The 22,436-nt window shown below is 34.7% G+C and overlaps 1 protein-coding gene across 16 annotated transcripts in view; it reads right to left on the bottom strand.

Moving 5' to 3' along the window:
• DMD (dystrophin) overlaps positions 1-22,436 on the bottom strand; it is a 1,043,969-nt gene that overhangs the window by 640,377 nt on the left and 381,156 nt on the right. For all 16 annotated transcript variants that reach the window (XM_048931232.1, XM_048931479.1, XM_048931663.1 and 13 more), the window contains 7 exons: positions 17,195-17,436; positions 14,941-15,121; positions 9,056-9,201; positions 7,837-8,049; positions 4,779-4,892; positions 3,143-3,298; positions 1,226-1,396 (listed from right to left, as the gene is read on the bottom strand). In XM_048931232.1, the coding sequence (XP_048787189.1) occupies positions 1,226-1,396; positions 3,143-3,298; positions 4,779-4,892; positions 7,837-8,049; positions 9,056-9,201; positions 14,941-15,121; positions 17,195-17,436 (1,223 nt within the window). The remainder of the gene's footprint in view (positions 1-1,225; positions 1,397-3,142; positions 3,299-4,778; positions 4,893-7,836; positions 8,050-9,055; positions 9,202-14,940; positions 15,122-17,194; positions 17,437-22,436) is intronic.

Below are 22,436 nucleotides of genomic sequence, written 5' to 3'. Positions count from 1 at the left end.
TTTTGACCATATTTTTGCTTGTTATGTGACACAAGAGGTAGCTGCAATCCTTCAGGGAAAGGATAACCAGGACCAGGTGCAAAGATGCATGGTACCTGACTTGGTTATCTGCATAGGTTCAATTGTCACAATTTGAACATCTCTGTACTTTAGCTGGAAATCTAGAATACTCAAAAATCCAAAACAGGGCTTGTGTTTAGAACTATATACTTCATCTGTTTTATTATGCAGTATAATCTAATAATTTGAGCTTGCTACTTGATTAACAAGCAAGAATTGTAAATCTACAGCACATGCTTACTATCAGTTATATTTGAATCACAGTACTTATGCAAAATAATGTTGAACTAGAACAAGTAAAATGCTGAAGCTGAATTTGATATGAGAGAGGGAAGGGACGCCATCCAAAGAGACCCGTACAAGCTTGAGAAATGAGCTCATGTGAAACTAATGAGGTTCAACAAGGCCAAGTACAAGGTGTTGCATTTGGGTTGGGGAGATCCCAGGATCAACCTGCAGTACTGCGTTCAGTCCTAGGGCACCAAGCACAAGAAACATACAGGGCTGTTGAAGCAGGTCCAGAGCAGTGACACGAGAGAATCAGAATGCTGGAGTACCTCTCCTATGAAGAAAGGTTGAGGGAGTTGCGCTTGTTCACACTGGAAAAGCTCGAGGAAGACCACATTGTGGCCTTCCAGTACTTTAAAGGAGCTCATAAACAAGAGGGAGAACAACTTTTTACATGATCTGATAGTGACAAGGCAAGGGACAGATTCAGGTTAGATGTTAGAAAGAAATTCTTTATTCAGAGGGCAGTGAGGCACTGGTACAGGCTGCACAGAGAAGATGTTGATGCCCCATCCCTGAAGGTGTTCAAGGCCAGGCTGGACGTGGCCTGGGCAGTCTCATCTGATGGGTGGCAACCCTGACCATGGCAGGTAATTGGAACTAGGTGATCTTTTAGGTCCTTTCCAATCCAAACCATTCTATGATTCTATAAAAATCAAGTATCCAACAAAGCAAAGAGGAAAAGAAACCACTTCGTTAACAATGTAGAAGTTTAAATATCCTCAAACTTTACTCGAAACTGGCTACTGCTTCAAATTTCAGGCTGAAAAACTAGGTATCAAAAGACTCCTTTTTGAATGACAGAGTAGACTTTCTTTATAAAAGATTCTTCAAAAAGAACTTTAAAAGCTGTTCAAGGACTTTGTTCATCTCTTACCTTCAGTTCTTCAACAGCTTTCTGTAATTCGTCGGGTGTTTTATACTCAAAATCTCTTTCCAGATATTCTTCCTCAGCTTGTGTTATCCATTCATGCATCTCTGACAAATCCTTTCTCAGGCTCACAGTCTTATCCAAACCACCTTTTAATGCTGCCTTCTTAGCATGCGCCTTTAAAAAAGAAAACATTATGTGGTGCTTAAAGCAAGTATGCTGCATGGACTCAATGGCATTTTAGCCTGAAAAGAACCAATCTCAATCCTACAGTTACAGCTGTAAATTAGATAGCTGTTATTAATAAGTACTTGGACAGGCAGACAATAAGAAGTAATGGGAAAAGTACAATGTATGTGTACATATACTTTTTTTTTAGTGCATATTGCTGTGGAAAATGGGTTTCTAATGATCTACCACATACTGAGGTGATCAGAAAAACATCTGAAAAAATGTCATCCAGGAACTCTGCTACAAAAGATGTAAAAAGAACAAGCAATGTGCATGGCTTAATCTCGCTGATGAACTCATTATCAGATCTCTCAGAAAGGTGTATATCTTAAAGAGATATAAGTAAAAAAAGGGCACTTCTACTGGAGGAAAATACTTACCTTAGAGTGAAAAAAACTTGCATTAAACGCTCTGCCACTCACTAATACTATACTGGGGTCATATAACTGATGTTATACTGCCATTTATAGAATGGTGCATCAGCCTACTAAAACTGATCGTAACTAAAGGCAGCAACTGAACCATCTTTCACAGTATAAATAAGTTATATCAGAAACACCTAGTTGCTGCCGTGCCATTTCTGGAATTGGGTGGGCATGCAGAGCTGATCACTCCAATATCCTGCAGAGTGATGTTCCTTAGGTAAATCTTATTTTTCAGTATCATCAGGAGGAACTCTGTCATAGAACTTCATGTAAGTTTCTGGTTTTTGCAGGTTTGGTTACCCATCCTTATTAAGGCCTGCCTGTTAAACATTCTACTCAACTATTGTTTTACAGAACAAAACAGGATAACACCAAAAAGTTATGTCCAACAAGTGTGAAAGCAGATCAATATGGGGTCCTGCAAACTTGCCTCTTCCTTGGAAGAGAAAGTTACCTTCAATCACTTGGAAACAGTATCTGAATATTGACTGCTGGCTTACACAATTGTATTAAGTGCATGTATATTAATCCAGGCTGACTTTTCCAAATTGTTTCAATCAAATTTTTATATTTACTGCTTCTCATGTGCTTTAAGAGCTGTTATTGAAGAAGTTATATTAGAAATCACTATTGAGAGGCAATAATTTGTTTAGTGTATTGAATCGAACTATTACAGGATAATTTTCAGGGATGCCAGAATAAAACTGCAGCACTCCTGAAATTACAAGGCTTTACTTGAAATTTATTTGAAAGAAGTGCAAAGTTCTCAAATGCATTAACATTACAAAACTATTAAAATATTAATATGAAAAGTAATATTAAAAAATTGACATTAATCAAATGGGAAAGACTACAAAAGAGCATCAATAAAATGTATTAGAGATTTAGATGTCTTTTAAATATCTTAGATTTCCAAAATCAACTGTTTTATGATTGTGCTTATCAGAAGGATGGCATTTTGCACATGCACAGTAATTTATATAGTAAGTGTGTAAATTTATATGTTTATAAAATGGGTATAGCATATCTCCCGAATTCTGTCTTTGAGAAGGTTTCATTTCTTATTTCATTGTGACTGAAAGACTTAATGTTCCTTAGAATCCATATCAGAAACTTGGCATACTTCACACATTCAATTAAAACATGAATCATTATCTTGGATATTCTTTGGTTTGTTTCCTATCCATTGGGTATGCACAGAACAAACTCTGCCAATGAAAAACTGGATTATTAGTTAGAAAAGAACCAGTCGAAGGAGATTTGATACCTGTTGGCAAATATGTTCCCACTGAGCATTGAGATCCTTTAGTTCTGTTGCTATTCTGGAAGCAAATTCTGGCTCTGCTTCCCTCTTCATTTTCTTCCCAATCTCATTAACACTGTTCAAACTTGGCTGGATTGTCTGGATATCATTCACTAAAGCCTGAAAGAATAGTAGAAGATTAGGCAAGTAGCACTCACTCAAACCATGTGATTTATACTTTTCCTATCAAAACATTTCTACATGAGATTCTAACATGATTTTGGTTCAGATTTCAACTCAAATGAGCACAATTAGTAGACTTCACTATGAAAACAAATAAAAAAGGAATGCGTAATAAAAGCGTGGTGAGCTATTCTATATCAAAGATGTTAATTTGCAAAATATATTAAGTTTTGAATATAAATTTACTACATACTAGATATACATATATACAAATAGTGTATAAATATACATACATGCTACATAGGATGTTATGTTATATACTGCATATTTTATTTGCATTTGTAAAAGAACATCCCATCATAATGGTGAAGCCATCTTACTAACTACGCATTACCCTTGGCTTAGTAATTCACCTGATAGTTTCATTAAAATGATCTGAATGGTGACATTCTCAGGTTATTTCTAGTTATTAGAATTTTATTTGTGGTTGAATATTATTTAAACCCTGAGGTAGCTCTAACTCACCACCTCCAATTTTATTTGCTAAGGCCTTTTTTAGTCCTTCAAGTGTTACCTAGGCTTCTTACACAGTAGAAAAAGCTGTAAGTGTAAAAATACAAATGATGATGATGATTTTGATAACTTTATTATATACTTCACAATAGTGGCTAATACTTATGTAAATTCTTCATAAACTCAGGTGACATTCTAAAGGAGTTGCATGCAACTCACATCTCTGTAAGAGGTAAGAGTTGTTCCACATAAATTACAATCATTTTTATTTCAATAAGGAATAAGAGAGTAATTTTGAGGAGACTGTAGTTCTGTAAGATCAGTACATATCTTTCATAATATTTACACACCCTGCCAGAATATTTACAGAACTTGTAAGTTCTGATGAACACATTCTCAGAGACTGTTATAGGTTACAAGATTCACTGCACTTACAAACTCTGTAGGGACAGGCAGAAAAAAATTGTTAACCTTGCGAAGAAAGTATCAACACTTCAAGATGCTTTAAAGATCTGCTGGGAGAAAATCCTGGTGCTTCAAAGTTTAGTGAGAAAAACAGATGCAATTCACAATACCTTCATACCTTCAGTTACCTGAAATTATTTCAGTCCAGTCAGAAAAGTCTGTAAATCATGCGTGACTAGTAGATGCGGAAGAACATCTTCTGACACAGATCACTCAGCATGTAAGTACACAGGCAATGTTTGCAAATTCAGCAAACTAAATGAACAACTATCTTAAGAGGCTACAAAACTTATATATTGTTACAAGTCCCCTCTCGTCAATGTCTTGCTCCTGCTATAAACGTACACTGAAGTAGTCCCTGTACGCTCTCTCTCTGTATATTCAGGTTTTCCGTTTCACAACATGAATTTATTTTTAGGAATGGTGATCATCTGTGCAATTTCTGTATAAGATCAATACACAGAGAAAAACAGTTGTCAAGCAGACAAATAATACTCACTGTACACTGTTCTAGTTGCTTTTCCAGAGCTTCTGAATCACCAAGAGCAGGCCATTCCTCCTTCAGAAAGACATCTACTTCAGCCATCCACTTCTTCAATGTTTTTGTGTCATTCTGTTTATTAAGAAGACATTTTATATCACAAACTAGTGTTAACTGCTAATAACATAATTCTGTCACTATGACTAGAACTCACTACAATTTAATTCTGATATTATTTGTATTTAGATGTTGAATACACATTCATCAGGTCCTTGTATGGCTTCAGACTGTTCACACTGGGCCATTAGTTCAGCTTCATCTATCAAATCCTTCTGTGATTTAAACTTCAGGATCATTTTGGAAGTTGCATATTCTGTTACCTATTCCTCAATCAGAACACAACACAGAAAACATGCCACGTTGCACAGAATAAAAAAACTTGTAAGCAAAACAGTAACTGAAACAAATTCTGTCCAGAAACTGAAAAATCACACACAGTGACTTAATGACAAGAGTCAAAAAGAGGATTTCAGAGACTGAGTCTCATTTAGTGTTTATAGTACTGGCGTATTTGTAATCAGTAATTTGCTTTCAATAAGCTTAAATTAAATCTGTAAATTATTAATAATAAAAAAGCAGAACACTAAATGCTTGCAAACAAGGAACAACCAATCCAAGGAAGCATTACATACATAATGTAAGACCATAAGAGGAAGAATGAGATTTGATGATCTACCAAGAGGACAATATCCAGCTTTTCTCAATCCTAGAGGTGAAAGACTTTATTCTGGCAGTCAATGAGAAATTTAAATGGTCCTTTAAAAAACGTGGCTTAAAATTACCTTAAAATGCTACCTAAGTTAAATAGATGCATGTTAAAAATGAAAATGATAAATGGCAAAAAATGCCAAAGGCAAATTATAACATTTGTTCATCAAACCATTTTCATAAGCAGTGAACTATGTATCACTGTTAAATGCTGAAAACAAAACTGAATTTAAACATTAAAAAGGATTTATCATTAGAACACAAATTGTGCCCTAAAATACATCAAAAAATGCTTTAACAAGTACTACCAGGTAATTAACTAGAGGAAACATTTTCCTAATGTGCTTGGTGTATATAATAAAAACAGGCTACACTGGAAAATGCATTTAATTAATAAAAATAAATATGTAAAAATTACCAGCGTAGTTCAGAATAGCTATTACAAAAACACTGTTGAAGTCTCTACTGTGCATATAATTATAATTCAGCAAAAATAGTTCAGAATCATATTTCAAGATGAAAAAGTTATATCTTTACATGAATACTTATAGTTCATTACAGCTGCGATGTATAGATCTGATGGAATTCATTTAAAAAAAAAAAATCAGTCTCCAGCTACCAGTGAAGATTGAATGTCTGACTTGTATTTTAAATCAGACTGCAAGTGTATTTTCCCTATCAACACTGATTTTGACATATCCCTTGCAGATGCATTCCATAAATTGCAACAGCTGAAACAATTGTCTGGAACACAAGTCATTCAAGGAGTTGAAAAGACAATGAGTTTTGTATCAACTGTATACTACAGCAATTTCAGCAACAAATACAAAAGGCAAAAATTTGTATTCAGCAATACCTCAGGTAGTTTTGAAAGTACATGCTCTGCAGAGCATGGCCATGATGTTCAGGACACTTTTAAGAACAGTGATTGAATCCCTGAGCTTCTGACAAAAAAGAAGACAAAGACTGGAATTTCACAATCAAATCACAAAGCCTTAGAATCATTGAATGGCTTTGGTTAGAATGGACCTTAAAGCCACTCAGCTCCAAGGCTCCTGCTGTGGGCTCACTAGTACTCTTTAGCTAGGTTTAAAGATGATACGTTCTGAAAAAGACATTTATATGAGGTTAAAAAAAAAAATCGATGTAACATTTGTTGTTTACTTGCTGACAGGTTTTTTTTTTTCTTATTTCCTTCAAAAATTGTCCACGGTAACAGTGGTCCTACAGATCTAAGAGGTGCAGTGAAGAAGAAAACTCACTGTCAAATGAATACTATCTTCTTCTTCTCCTCCCACAGAGTTTAAACAATAAATTTCAAGTTGAAATATACTTTTTACAGAGCATTAACTACAAAGACTAATCTGGGATGATCTGTTTTGTGCAATTGCAAATATATCACTGTACTATTGATAAAATCAATTTTCAGTTTTCCTAGTTATATTGGGTGCAGGTATCAAAGTTTTGATAGTAGGGAAGGGGGGGGAGGGACACAAATCCAGGGGGGGCCTCTGTGTCCCATGCCAGCACAGCATGCTCCATGACTGCAGAGCAGAGAAAAAATGTAAGAAATGTGAACACCAACACACAGGTTAATGATGAAAGAGGGAGAGAAGGTGCTGGATGAGAGTGGCAGAGACTATAGTGGAGGAAGAAAAATGTCCCCACATCCCATGGGGAACCCCATGCCAGAGCAGGTGGATATTTCCCGAAGGAACCTGCAGCATAGGATGAGACCACATTGGAGTAAAGTTTTCCTGAACGATTTATGAGCTAATCATAAGTTTCAGTTCCCAAGCCCCTGAGCTGCTTGGTGGGGAGAGGAATAGTTAAACTACTTAATATCATCTTCTTGTGTAATGCTGATACATGTGATTTGTAAGTAAACAAGAAATTCTCAGAGTAAAACAAAACAACAGTGTAAGGTTGCAATAATGTCATTCTAAATACCTGAAAATCATGTAACTGTGCAAGTGAGGAACATTTCTAACTCTTGGCAGCTGCTACCAAGATACTACCATGCTACAAATGCCATTAAATACGTAAGTGAATCTATTAGAGTCAACATGGTTAAAGCTACTTCAGCTGCAATAAAAACTTTAACTACAATGAAAAAGTAAGTAGAGAAATATTAATAGCAATTTCAATGAAATTAAAGTTATTTAGAATTCAAAGAAAAATCCTGGGCCCACCAAAATCAAGAGAACATTTCATTACATTTTAACTTTATGTACTCCTTTGAGGTGTATGCTGTGCTATTCATAAGGCCACAAGCCACCTCAGGTGAGGCTGAGTAAGTTTGTTTAACCTGGAATCGTTGGAGTTTAGTCATAAGATCCTCAAGTTTCTGGCAATGTTCCACCAACTGCGATGACAGCTTTTTCCAGTGGCCAACAATCAACTCAACCTCCGATCGGTATTTCTGGCTGACTTCTGCAGGGGCTTTCCTAGACAAATCTTCAACGGTTGTGTTGAGATAGTTCAGGCCTTTTTGCTGCTCTTGCAGACAACTTTGTAGAGCCTATGAAATAAGCAGTAAATAGTATTCAGACATACGTATTAATTCTGAACAAACTTTTCTTAGCCATAGATGAGGCTGCTGGATCAAGGACTGAAAACTCTAAACATAGGTTGTCTTTGCTCAAAACTCCAATTGCTTATGCTACTAAATTATGTGGAATTGCTTTTCTCAAACTGCACTGCAGAGTTTTTAGTTTAACTACTACTAATAATAATCAGAGTTGTTTACGCTAGTTCATGGAGGTAATTCAGATACATTTCAATAACTTGAAATAGGAACTTCCTAAGATCCTTAAGACTACATTTTAAAACAATCAGACTATAAGCAGAGAAGAACAAACTCAGAATTGCTTTTATGATTTTAAGTTTTGACAACCATTTATCCCAAATTTGCTGCATCTAGCTTCTTCTTTCTATTCTATTCTATTCTATTCTATTCTATTCTATTCTATTCTATTCTATTCTATTCTATTCTATTCTATTCTATTCTATTCTATTCTATTCTACTTTTGTTTCTGCATGTTACTTGCTATGTGTATCAAATGGCATGCACATTATTCATCAGATCTTAAAACAGTATCAAATATTGAAATGCAAGGAAAGTTTGTACCTACTGGCAAAACTTGTCCCACATTTGTGTCTGCTTGTAAATCTGACATGAAATTATGCATATTGTACATTTTGCAAAGCACAAATAGTTTCATGTGGACAGAAAAAAAACTGAAACGACCTAATATTTTACACATCATGGGGACACACAAGGGCTCTTTCTTAATATGTTCAATATATTATAAAATTGGTTGAAGTGATGCACAACATTTTTATTCCTTTAACTAATGGAAGACAGTAAAAGTAACTATTCACCGTCTTCTGCAGTCCTTAGCTAAATTTCTAACTGATATAAATCACTCAAGATCCATAAGCTTCAGTAGACTCATCAACAGGTAAGGACTCTGGTCCTCTGAATTCTTCATTTGAGACATTCTTTCCACAGTCTGAACACTCACCTTGAGCTCCAAAAGTCTCTGTTCCATGATTTCATATTCAGCAACTGCAACCGGAGGTACGGAGACTTTAGTTTCTGACTGCTGGATCCATGAAAGTATAGTAGTCACTGTGTCTTTATAACGTGCAGGAGGCAAACTGTCAAAAACTGCATTCAGTGGGGAAGAAGAAGGAAAGAAGTCATTTCACACTCAATTATTTGTTTTGTTGAAAGAAGATGTTTGATAGAGGACCCAGCCCTACTGAAGTCATTAGTCATTTTGCAACAGATTACAACAGAGCCAGTACGGTCAGCATCAGATTTTTCCAAGAGTAGCAGAAGAAAACTTTTGAAGAATGAATACACTCTTTCTAATAGTTATATCTCTGTCATTTTATGAGGTGTGTAACATTGGATTATCTTGTTCTACATCAAATGAAAATCTACATGGTTAAATCAATCTAAATGTGTGTATTTAGAGATCAACATACAAACCAGTGTACTTAATCCAAAATCTAATTTCAGAAATGTAACAGGAAAAAGCATGCCCTTTTATGGCCCATGCTTGTCTGTTTAACGTTTCTTTTCAAGTAAAAGGTTTTATTTAGAACATCTGTTAAAAGAATAAAAGATGAATCTCTCTACAGTGAAGCTGAATTTTATTGTCCTCTGCTTATTACAACAACACTATAGTTGCCATAAACAGACAACATCTGGAGCACACATCACCAACTCATAATCCGAGATACTACGTCTGCCCTCAACCACACTTTCATCTACAGTCATTGAGGTAAGTACTGACTAAAAATACGTCTAGTTCATTGAAACATTTTCAACTTGTGCCATATATGTAATAATGAAGTTTACAAATGTTCAGAAAAGATTACAACTATTTTTATCTCACGTGTGTTTCAGAAGGAACTGTACTGAAAATTGATATAGCTGTCCAAAAGCAATTATGACAAGTGCAAGCTTGCTTACATTTTCATAAAACAATGGTTGGCAGAATGCACTGCTCAATATAACTTACTTTTTTAATTATTAACAGAATGTTTCTTTAAAAACTTGTACTGTCAGCAAGACATCACTACATTATACTGAAATCATGTCCACTTAAGGTCTCTCTCTTGTAGAATATGCACTTTATATGGCGTACCGTCCTATTCTTGAAATACTGCCCAATATCATTCACTATACACAACTGCAGATTTACAAAAGATAAGTCCTGCTCCCATGGAGAATTTTTTTTTTCCCTTCTAGGTGTGCTTTATTTACACAAAAGCAATTGTGATATATGCTACACAGAAAACAGGCATTTTCCATACTATCACCACTGCTAACAGTAGGCCTACTGAAATAGCATTTTTAAACTTTATTTCCTTTGTTACATTTGCACTGCCTGTGACTCATTTATTAAAAGAAAAATCTTATTTTAGAATAAATTACATTTAAAATAAAATACATAAAATACATTCATCACTCCAAATGGAGATACTAACAGCTCAGATATGATAAAGAAGCATACAACTCTTAATTGGCATTATTATTTAAAATAGAAAATGGAGTTCAGTGTTTTGATGTCATGTTTAACTTCTTAAATGACAATTTTCTCCTTCAAATGAAAAACAAATCTTAGAACTGCTATATGAGTTCAAGCAGCTATGTAAAAGAAAAACTGTTTTCGGTAATAGTGGGGAACATTTCAGAACAGGTGAAAAGCAGATTTACTGTTACACAAAACTCTACCAAACTGCATGAAAGTCACATTCCGAACATTTGCCAGTAAAACAACTTGATGAACATTCAAGTATTGCTATGTTTTTTTCATTTTTATCTAATGATGTTACCTGCTACTTTCAGGACAAAATAAGGACCACAGCCATTGATTTAATCAAGTTCCCAATTAAGCTACTAAGTATTCAATTTAAAAAACACTCTTAAGTTCAGTGAAGAACAGATTACTAGGAATGAAGTAACAGCTTTCCATGTATTTTACTGACGTAGATTTTTCTTTTAATGACATATCTGTATTTTCCTCCACAAGAAAGCATCTTATTTTAGAACAGCACTCAACAATTGCCTATATTGTTTTTCCAATTTCTGGGTGTCAGCGATGAGAATCCAAACTCCTACACTGAAATCACTGTTACGTAATTTCAGTTTTCAAATATCTCACACATCTAATGATCTCACTACAGGCAGTACGAATCTCTAAGTTCCCTTTGCTCATAACATACATACACATCCAGGCCTGTTTATTACTCTAAAATTTGTTTTGCCACAAAATTGTTCGTAGATTAATGCCCACATAATGAATGAGGTGCATTAATATGGATTCTGATCTCTTATATGACACTTTGTAGTTAAAAAGATATAGCAAGTTTTCAACCCGAACTGTAACTAAACTAGATCTTTATTTTGTGATTTTCCTTTTTTTTTTTTTTTTTTTTTTTTTTTTTTTTTTTTTTTTTTTCTCAAAACAAAAATGAAATAAGGATACAATTATTTCAACAACTATCAAATCCCACTGAATATACTGCAATGTCCATCTCCTTCAGTCAGGACAAATCCCACTGCTCATCACATGGTTGTGAAAGAAGAAAGACATTAAATATAACCTATGGGATCGTTTCTGTAGTGCTTGAAACAAACTGTCTACATAAAAATGCAAGTATTTCCCACACAAATCTCCTTAAAAGCAACTGCAGTGTCTACAATCACATTGTATTTTTCTTGGAACTTTGTTTTGCTAATTTTGTAATACCTATCTTTGAAGAAATTCATCACAGTCTTTATATTGATAACTTCATTCACTGATAACACAAGTAGTGATTCTGAAATTTTTCTTACTCAAGTACAAAACAATTGGTGAAAGATTATTATATGCATGAAAACAATTTCACTGTCACTTATAACCCATCTCTAAGATATATTAAGCAGGAAAATGTCATCAGTCATCAGTGAGAAATTCAAAGCAAGGCAGAAACAGGACAAACAAAAATTCAAATGGCTTTCTTACTGTTATGGTTACCGTGGCTTCTTGTCTTATAAATTTATGTCAAGACTGAGTTGCATGACCTCTAGGTTATGCAGCCTTGTTTAAAATACCATGCTTAGGGAGAAAAGCGTACATGTAAAATAACAGTAAACAGAGGGCATAAAGAATCTTTATGTGATACAGAATGCCATAAAGCTTTTCTGTCTGTTTGTTTGTTTTTTAATGTCACTTTCTAAATATCTAATGATACCACCAAAACTCCCACTGAATTACTGTCTTGACAAATTGATAACGGGTATGAGGATGTTTCTCAAGGAAGGTGGGTAACATTTCATTGCAGCAAGACTGAAAAACAGAAGAATTTTAAAAGAATTTAAACAGACACAGAACAATATGTATCCTGGAACGAATCACTACAATCTAGGACTTGTTTTGAACCACAGAGTACTTACTGAGTTCTTTGCTGAGAGACTGACTAGACTCCTTAATATAAATCCACCACACAGCATCAATTCGTTTCAAGACAAATGAATATAATGTTTAGTTCCTCATTTTTCACCAGAGTATTTATAAAACCAAGAATTTCCTTGTGAAAACAAATTATTTGTATTAAAAATATTCTCATGACTCTCCATTTCACTGCCATTATTGAATATTTAGAGGTCAGCTCTATCTATTTTTTCCATGAACTGATATTCTAAAAATGACTTTGATTGAGTTCGGACAAAAGAGAGGGCTGGAATGATGGATATATCATATTCAAAAGGATCAATTACCTATGGGTATACAGACACTATAAAGAAAGAAAAATGAGGTAACATTTTCTTGTATTTTATGAGGTTGTAAAGAAGTAAAAAAAGCAAACAAACAAACAGATTTAATAGTGGCTTTATATATACTTTTGTACAAATGGCAATATTATTCAAATCATGGAGAAAAACATTTCAGAAATGCTGATGTCATCTTTTGTATTTTAGGAAGAACTGTACTGTGCAACTACTAAGCACTCATGAACCTAAAAACCACAACAAACAAAACTAACTTGTGGGAGACACTTATTTTGGCAGAAAAATATTTCCTGTAAACGAATCAGAAGAGAATATCACAATACTCTAATCTGCCAGAAAGATGATGTAGTAATGTAACACAAAAAAATCTTGAAATCTGAACCATTTTAAATGAAGGTAGAAACAAAGAATCATAGAGTAAATAAAGTTGGAAAAGACCTCTAAGATCTCCTCCTCCAACCATTAGCCCATTCCCATCATGCCCACTAACCATGACTCTCAGCAGCACACCTAAACAGTTCTTGAACATCTCCTGTGATGGCAACTCCACCACCTCCCTGGGCAGCCTGTTGCAATGCCTCTCTACTCTTTCTGAGAAGAAATTTTTCCTAATATCCAACCTGAAAGTCTTCCCATGCAGAGCAAACACATAGGAAGAACAAGAGACCATTAGAGACCTCTGTTCTCGACCATTTTAGGACACTCATCCTGATCTGCTCAGTGCTGCCACTGAAGAACAGCTACTGCTGTGGCTGGACAAGTAATGGAAGCATTTTGCAGTACAGTACACAACTACTGCCAGAAAAAAAAACCTCCAACACAGCCCTTGCTTTGTAACATTATAATTCAAGTAACGAACACTACTTATCTTACAATCAATTGGCTAGATGGTCTTGCTATAATAAAATTAGGTAAAGCAGATATAGTAATTATATAACACTATATAGAGAATAAAACATAAAGAAATCAGCATTTTCCATATTTTCCTGTTGGAAAGGTGGTAAATAATGTCAACACACAAAACAGTGTGGCATTCAAAACAATTAAGTATTATCAATTCCACAGCCATCTTCAGTGTCACAAATAAACGTTACACTCCTTAAAACTAAAATTCTACAGATTATTCTTCCATCACACGCTATGGCACATTTGTGTTTTATTTTTTCAGTTGTCTTATGCATCCTCACCTTTTCAGTTTGTGTGTGTATGTGAAGTAACCATTACAGCACAATAATGCAGTGTTTTTGGGGGAAAAAAAAGAAAAAAAAAAGCCTTTATTTAAAAACATTAAATATTAAAAATAAAATCATTCTCAATGAAGTAATTTGGGAGGAATACCATAAAGATCCACTAGAAGGAGCTGGCATTCTGTCTAATTTCAAAATACTATAGTAATTGAGAGGTATCATTGCTCTAAGGGAAAAATAATTTCTGCTGCTGGGAAAGATATAAATTAATATTTTGATCTGATATTTCAATTTTATTTTCATAATCAAATACGCTAAATGTACAGTAGTCATTAGCATGAGGGTCAATAATAAAATCACCTTCAATTTTAGTATAGAATCCTGTCCCTTTTAAAAATGTGTTTTATTACAACTACTACAAATGATATTATAACTAGCAATCATGCATTTTATGCTGGAGAAAACAAACAGTTTACCCCATGATGATAATCTAGATAGCCTAAAATAAGTATTCTGTTTAATGAGTTTTGTGGAACTAAATTTCTCTTCTAGGGAAGTCTAGAGCAGATTCATTGCCAAAATTAAACTCTCCTCTCTACTGACAGATATAGAGAGAGAGCTCTGTCATATTACCCTACTAAAGAAAGCTTTATATTGCCAAAATGTATCACAAAATCTGTCATATATGTTCTGTTAGAAGGAAATCTGATGGTAGAACTACACCAAATGTAACTTTTTCTTCTGAACAGCGTACTCTTCCCCGTTTTCCTATTGCTTTATCATAATTTCAGATAAACTAATTCAATTGCAAAAAGATAACCTAAATTGTACTACTCGTTTAGTGCTACAGAAACAACTACAAAAGTAGGAAGGCAAATATGTTCATGCTTTGTACTCTAGTCAGACAAAATCAACTTTTGTCATGAATACTCACTGGTCTGCAGTTGCTTTTCTCTGGTGTGCATGTCAGCAAGTATTTGTTTGAAGTGGCTGGTAAAAGCAGCAAGGTCAGCATCCAGAAACACTGGGCTGCCTTCTTTCTCTTTCAGAGCTCGACTTTGAGCCTTTAGCCGTTCAATTTGGGGCTGAAGAGTTGACATTCGGATGATTTCATCCTGCATGTTTGGATTAAAAAAAAAATAATAATAATCAAGATAAAGCCATCCTCCAAATGAAATCACTTGTGCCATGAACTCACCATTTCACTACACACTGCAAAATTACTTTGCATTCAAAGCTAGTAATAGTAAGAACAAATATCACCAATATATTTTTATCTTTTCTAACCAATCAATAGTTCTGGTTCCCAGTATGACACTTGCCATTGTTTAAAATCACTTCCATGTTGCATTATCACATTAGTAATGTAATACTAAAGTGGCTGTACATCCAAATTCCATGCCTGAAGACCATTCCTTCCATTTGGAGGTGGAGAGATAAAAACTCCACATTTACTATAGACCTGAACCCGTCTCTGTTAGATCACGTGCAGTTCAGCTGCCTCAGAGTAATGTATTACAGGTTGAGGTTCTGCTATCTTCTTGTACAGACTGTAACACTATCAATTAATAAGTAAAAACAAATGAGAGAAGTTAGTATCTTTAAGTAAGCGTCTCTAAACAGAAAGTTTTTGCAAGAAGCTGTTCTACCTGCTTGAAAGTGTGCAAAAAAATAAATAATAGCAGGAATAGATGTAAATTTATTTCTCAAACGTTTTAGTTTGAAAGCTTCAGGAAGCAGGGATTTGGTAGAATCATGCATCTACAAGCATGTAGCAAAACTTACTGGTTACTATATCTCAATTTAAAAATTATTTGCATGTCAAAAAGTATTAGATAGGAAGTGAGTAAGATGTAAGAAGCTCTCCACATTTAAACTCCTCCTCAAATGTTGATCAAACTTCTGAAATAGGTATTGTACTTCTGTTCCCTTCAAAAGCCTCTATGTGGCAGTTCAAAACCAAGATACACGGGAAAGAGTGGATTTCATGACACAATACCTACCCAAAGAGTTATTTACAGTAAGAAAGATGAGCAAATTTCCACAGCAGCAAAGCACATAACTGAAAATGTTTTTGGAGGTTTCTGACTAAATTGGTGTGGTTGTTTTTGTACAACTGTTGAATTCTGTCTTGTGATTAGGGAATAACATTCCTCCTGTTGATTACACATAGGCAGGGCATGCAACAGATAACATGTGCAAGGGCAGAATTTTGGACTTGACCATGAAGACACTTTTCAGGCTCAGATCTTTACAACCAGAGATTATGAGAAATAGTTTCTTAATGAAGTATCAAAGAAATAGATTCTTACAGGAAAAATAAGAATAATTTAAGGGTCTAATTATTTAACTTTAGGTATGCAAATATCTTAAAATAATTAAATGATTGGAACACAATTTTAAATAATCATATACCAGGCCTCTTTATTTACCATTCCTTCCTTTCCTTGAGTAATTATCCTTCATTAACTATTTTGAAAACACGAGGAGTACAATTTTCATATATTGAAATCATAGAATGGCCTGGGTTGAAAAGGACCTCAATGATCATGTAGCTTCAACCTCCTTGCTATGTGCAGGGTCACCCAACCACCAGACCAGGCTGCCCAGAGCCACATCCAGCCTGGCCTTGAATGCCTCCAGGGATGGGGCATCCACAACCTCCTTGGGCAACCTGTTTTAGTGTGGCACTACCCTCTGTGTGAAAAACTTACTCCTAATATCCCCCTTGTCTTAGTTTAAAACCATTCCCCCTTGTCCTATCACTATCAACACATGTAAACAGTCATTCCCCTCCTATTTATATACTCCCTTCGAGTACTGGAAGGCCCCAGAGCCTTCTCTTCTTCAAGCTAAACAAGCCCAGTTCCCTCAACCACTCATCATAGGAGATGTCCTCCAGCACTCTGATAATCTTATTGGCCCTCCTCTGGACCCGTTCCAAGAGCTCTGTGTCCTTCTTGTGCTGGGTGCTCCAAGCCTGGATGCAGATCTCCAGATGGGGCCCCACAGGAGCTGAGTAGAGGGGGACAATCACCTCCCCCTCCCTGCTGGCCACTCCTTTTTAAATGCAGCCCAGGATGCAGTTGGCCTTTTGGGCTGCAAGAAATAGTGTATGCTATAATCCGGCCACCTGCTGGTACACATAGGAAGTACAATATAATAAACAACTTAGAAGAATCTCTAACCTTGCATTTTTCCAACTGAATTTTTACTGTAGCAGGATCTGTTGCTGGTGTGGGTTGTGCTTTCAGCCAGTTTTCTGCTGTAATTGCTGTCTGCTCCAGTTGCTGCAGCTGGGAATAGAAGTCAATGATGCTATTTTGGTACTCCAACCATGCCAGTCTTTCACTCAGCAACTGACAGAACTCAATCCAGCGACTCTTCAGCTGCTCTGAGGCTTGTCTAATGTTGTCAGCATTCAGACCCTCTATAAAGAACACAAGAGAAGAAGCTCAACACTTAAAAGTCACAAAGAAGTAAATCAGTTTACAGTACTTTAACAATTCAATTTCTACAGCTGAGAGCTAATAAATCTAAAAAATGTTGTATCATCAAATAACAAACCTGAACATACAGATGTTACACATCAATGGAGAAAGAATTTCAGAACTACTTAAAGTTACTGTCAGGATATTTTCCTTAAAATGGGAATGCATTATAAAGTGCATTATGATACAAGAAAGGGAACAAAGCAGAAAGTTGTAACATAATACAAAAAGCTAATTAAAACTGCTGTAAGAAGTAAGAAAATGTGTGATAACTGGATTTTGAAAGCTCTGTCTGGATTGCAACCGGATTTTAACATGTAAGATCCCTGTGTGGTTTTCTTTGTTTTAAAGGCAATTTTCAAGTGTATGGGAACTAGGTTCCACAGTTATTTTGATATTTTTTTCACAATCCAATCCTTAAGTTTAGCATTACTAGTTTAAAAATATTGTAAGGGCTTAAAAATAACAGTCCGGATCAGACCAAAGTTAACACGTAACAAAGTCCCCTGTCTCCAACAGTGTTCATCAATAGACATCAAGCAACGACTCAGAGTCAAGAAACCATGTGACATTTCTTCATAACTATTTTCAGCTGGGGTTTGGTTTGGCATGCCATACAATGACACACACAGCAACACAACTGATACTGACCAAAAATTAATAAATTTCTCAATGAAGTACACGCTTAAGAACTTTTTTAGTAACAACAGTAAGTCATACACTAGTTAACCAGTAGAACAAAAGCTATGTTTTTAGCTATATCAAATTTCAGGTGTTTTCATATTTCTTAAAACCAAGTTTAAATGCAAATAAAACAAAAGCCTTCAATGTGATACTTCACACTACAGTGTGATTTTTAAGATGCTGTGATTTATTTTGGTTCTACTTACAATCTTTGAGAAAAATTCCCTATGAGGGATACAAAACTGTGAAGTCCATGCACAACTGTTTTAGTAGAACTTAAGAAATTATGGCTGAAGTCATTACATAAAAATAATACTGAAAACTTACTATAATAAACTTAATAATGACCGTTATGAACAATACTGTAAATCACACTAATTGAAGTGTGTTTGCTATAGAACTCCATTGTTCTCCAACAATCATTATTTTGGATTCAGCTCACGGCTGATTCAGTGCCACTTGTAAACAGATGACTGTGCAGTACCTTACAGTAAATTCCTGGACAGACTCTATTGCTAGGATATTGCCCTAGCCAAGAAAATTGGACATGATTTCAAAAAATGCAAGCAAGGATGCAGAAAGAAGCCTAGCACTACTAGGATATAATGATAACTGGTGGTTACAACTACATATACATGCTGTACCCAGGAAAATGGATGGCACAATTTAATGATTGGACAAGGATCTAAAATAAAACTTAAAGCGTAAAGAAGTAACATCATTTTAATACATATTAGTAAGATCCACTGGTGATGTGTTTCTTCTGTGTGTGTCTGCATTTGGAGACACTGCTGCAGAACTACTTTATTTTCTTAGAGTGTCTTATGAATACTGTCTTAACGTCTAATGAATATACATCAATATACAAAGAGGCAGCATAAACCCGAATGGCATATCTTAATAACAACAAAGATGACTGGACACATACATAATGAGTGTTACCAACATCGAGAAAAAAAACAAATATATAGGAGACAAGCTTTTGATTATGCTGTATTTCAAAAATTGCATCTGTGCCATTGTGACTCTGGTTATAAAAATGCTGTATGCTCTTAAGAGAGAGCAAACATCCCTGGCACAGCGTACATAATTAATAACCTCTGAACCTGGAAGACACTTCCTATGACTTTGACAGAGAAGAAAGTAAAAAGTCACTTTCATTTTTTTCTCCTCTCCTCTTTTCAGCTGCCACAGTTTCCAAAGTATCCCTAGGCCAGATTATCATTACAAGAGAAAGTGCACTCATGAACTCTCAGTACATAATAATACTTTTCTCTGTAGTTCTTTTTCAAGAATTCAGAGAAGACTGTACATAATACAAAAATCTAGATTCATTAACTCCTCTCTTCTTCAGCTATATCCCTCTTAATGTTATATGTGGAAATATCCAGTATTACTCAGTTTTCATTAATATTTCACTATCTAAACTTTGAGTTTATAACCGATTCCACAAAGCCACAGAAGAACAAACAAATGATTCTGTTCTTGATATAACTGAAATGGGAAGTAGAAGACCAGAGTGAGCAGAGCTATACTTCCTAAGAAAATACAGAGGCCACTTTAGACAGTACAATACCCTACTGAAATAAAGACCCATCTGAAAATATCCAAGGGACACTCTTTTAAAACTCTCTAAATTCACAGTCCAGAAAACACTTATTGAATGATATCATTTTTCAGAAGGATGCAAGAAAATGGCTATTACTTGCATGTCATAAATTTTGCTAGAAGAGTCTAAGCCAAAATGGTAAGAGGTAATTTAATTTCCTAAACCTATATATATATGTTCAAATAATTCTAATCCAGAAATGGAACTTGTCCAAATCTTCACATTTATCTTGTTTTGAAGAAAGCTTGTCCTCCTTCTATTTGAAAATTAATAATTATTTGAATAGGTGATGCAATGCAGGCAGAGTTCTAAATGTTCTTATTTTCAGACTGAATTCTTGAAAGCCAAAAGCTCAAAACATACTTCCATGAGAAGTAATGATTTCTTCACTATCTTTAGCAACTTTAGCAACTATCAGCTTGTATTCATGATGCTGACAACAATCTTCTTAGTGTGCTTCACTCACGGCAACAAGACATACAAAAATTGAGAATCAGGGGTCAAAATCCATTTTCTGGTAATTTTAGAACACTGTTAATTTAGAAATAATGGTTCATAACCTTTTCATTTTTCATATTTTAAGATCTCCTGATACAATCAGTGAATAAATAAACTGTACCCAGAGGAAACAGATCATTGCCTGGAGTACCTCTATTAATTTTACTACGGTGCCTACTGTGCATAACAAATTGTGTCAGTACTTTTAATTGTGCGGCATCTTACATGCAAGTACTCTGGAACTGCCAGTTAGTATGAAGCATATCTTATGAAGTGTATTTATCGTTTGCTGTGAATCTATGACAGAATAATGTAATATTATCTACGCTTTTATAGATTTTGATGCATAAGCATATGTGAAATGGTAACTCATAATGAAACAAGATAATACATTCCTTCCTTAAAAAAAGGACTCCTAACCAATATGTGTTCTATCACAACAAATTCTTCTTCTATATTCACTTTAATTCTGCCTATCAAACATCTCTCAGTAGTCATTTTGTTGCATTTTAGAATGGAATTGGTTTTATATATTTATATTTATATTTATACATATGTAAATTATTATATATTTTATATGTATGTGTGTGTGTGTGTGTGTGTATATACACACACATATATTTATTTTGCTTTTATTCCCCCATTTTCCAAAAACAATGGAAGCAGAACATAAATGTTTTTATTGATTGTAATCATCAGGCCTCTTTAAACTGACGGGCAAGGAGAGGCAGAGCACAGCCTGTGTAGAAGGGTGATTTTTTAAAGATAAAAACAGTGATTTCCCCGTGATAGGAAAAGTCCTTCAAATGGCACTAACCTAACCAGACACACTGCTTACAAACTTAAGAATAGCTGTGAAATCACAGTTCTTTCCACTCAGAATACTTTTGCTGATACTGGCTGAAAACATAAGGCAGGAATATTGTATATACATAAATACATTTCCTCAGATTACTTTTCTCAATTCTAAGAAAGAAAGAAACGAGACTAAATAAAAACACCTACTTTTCTCCAGAATTTGAATCCTTCTTTTTACTTATTTCCTCTCCTATCACAGTAAAAGAGCAAGAAAATAAGTATATAAATGATTTAACAATGAAATTTACCACCATTGTGAACTTCTCTCTTACAATATACCAGATTACTTCGTACTTTCATACTGTTCAATTTTTTTATTTTTTTATTTTTTTTTATTTTTTAAGAACAAAGAGGAAGCAGACCTACGTAAAAGCAAAGCCAAAAATTTAGTGCTGGTATGATTGGAATCTTAGAACTCTAATCATTATGTACATGATATAAAATAACTAAAAAATAGCAATGCAATTAAAACTGTAATCACTTGTTTTCACAACTAATTTATATCTTAAATTGGTTTGCCTTGGGTAGTCTTTTAGTTACAGATTACACAGCATGTGCATATGTCATATGTGCATGACAAACTTCAACTGCACCTGTAAAATATTTCCACAAAGAAAGTACATACAAAATAATCATCTGTTTAGTACTTACATCTGTGGTTTTAGATTATGATCATGAAAAATTAAAAAAGATCATTTATTCAAGATAACACAGTATGTCTTCCCTCCACCAGATGCTAAACCATGTGCTTCCCAAATTTGAAATGGTATGTTTAACTTCACTTCCTTCACTTGCTATGGAAAAAAAGTTCCAGCATTAGACAAAGGAAGGCACGTAGCTACAGTCAGTCTAACCTGTTGGACATTATTTTGGAGATTCAGCTAGAAAATTTTCCTATGATGTACTCTTTCCTCTTTTCTTCTTAGTGAATCCAGAAATCCGCAAAAATTATAACAAAGAGGAGAAGACTGTATGTCCCAAATGCCCAAGTGAATTTCAACAAGCCTCACAGCTACTAAGGAAGCTTAGTTGAACCACCCTGGAAAATATATACCTACATAAGCCTACTGCAGTTTAAGATATAGGTTTAATGCTGAGGGTTGTTTTTTGTTTTGTTTTGATTTTTAACACACCTTTTAGTTCAGCATCAATTTACAGATGCTCCCATTAATTGCAAAAGTATTTGAGCATATGATTAAAAAAACAAACAAAATTTCTTCTTCATAGAAGTACTGAGGTTGAACACTGTGGTTATCTTCCCCTATGCTCAGAACATAATTTTGAACACCT

This window comes from Lagopus muta, chromosome 1 (assembly GCF_023343835.1).
Source record: "Lagopus muta isolate bLagMut1 chromosome 1, bLagMut1 primary, whole genome shotgun sequence".
Lineage (NCBI taxonomy): Eukaryota > Metazoa > Chordata > Aves > Galliformes > Phasianidae > Lagopus > Lagopus muta.
The sequence above is the reverse complement of the archived record's forward strand: the minus strand, read 5'-3'. Positions and strand labels throughout refer to the sequence as shown.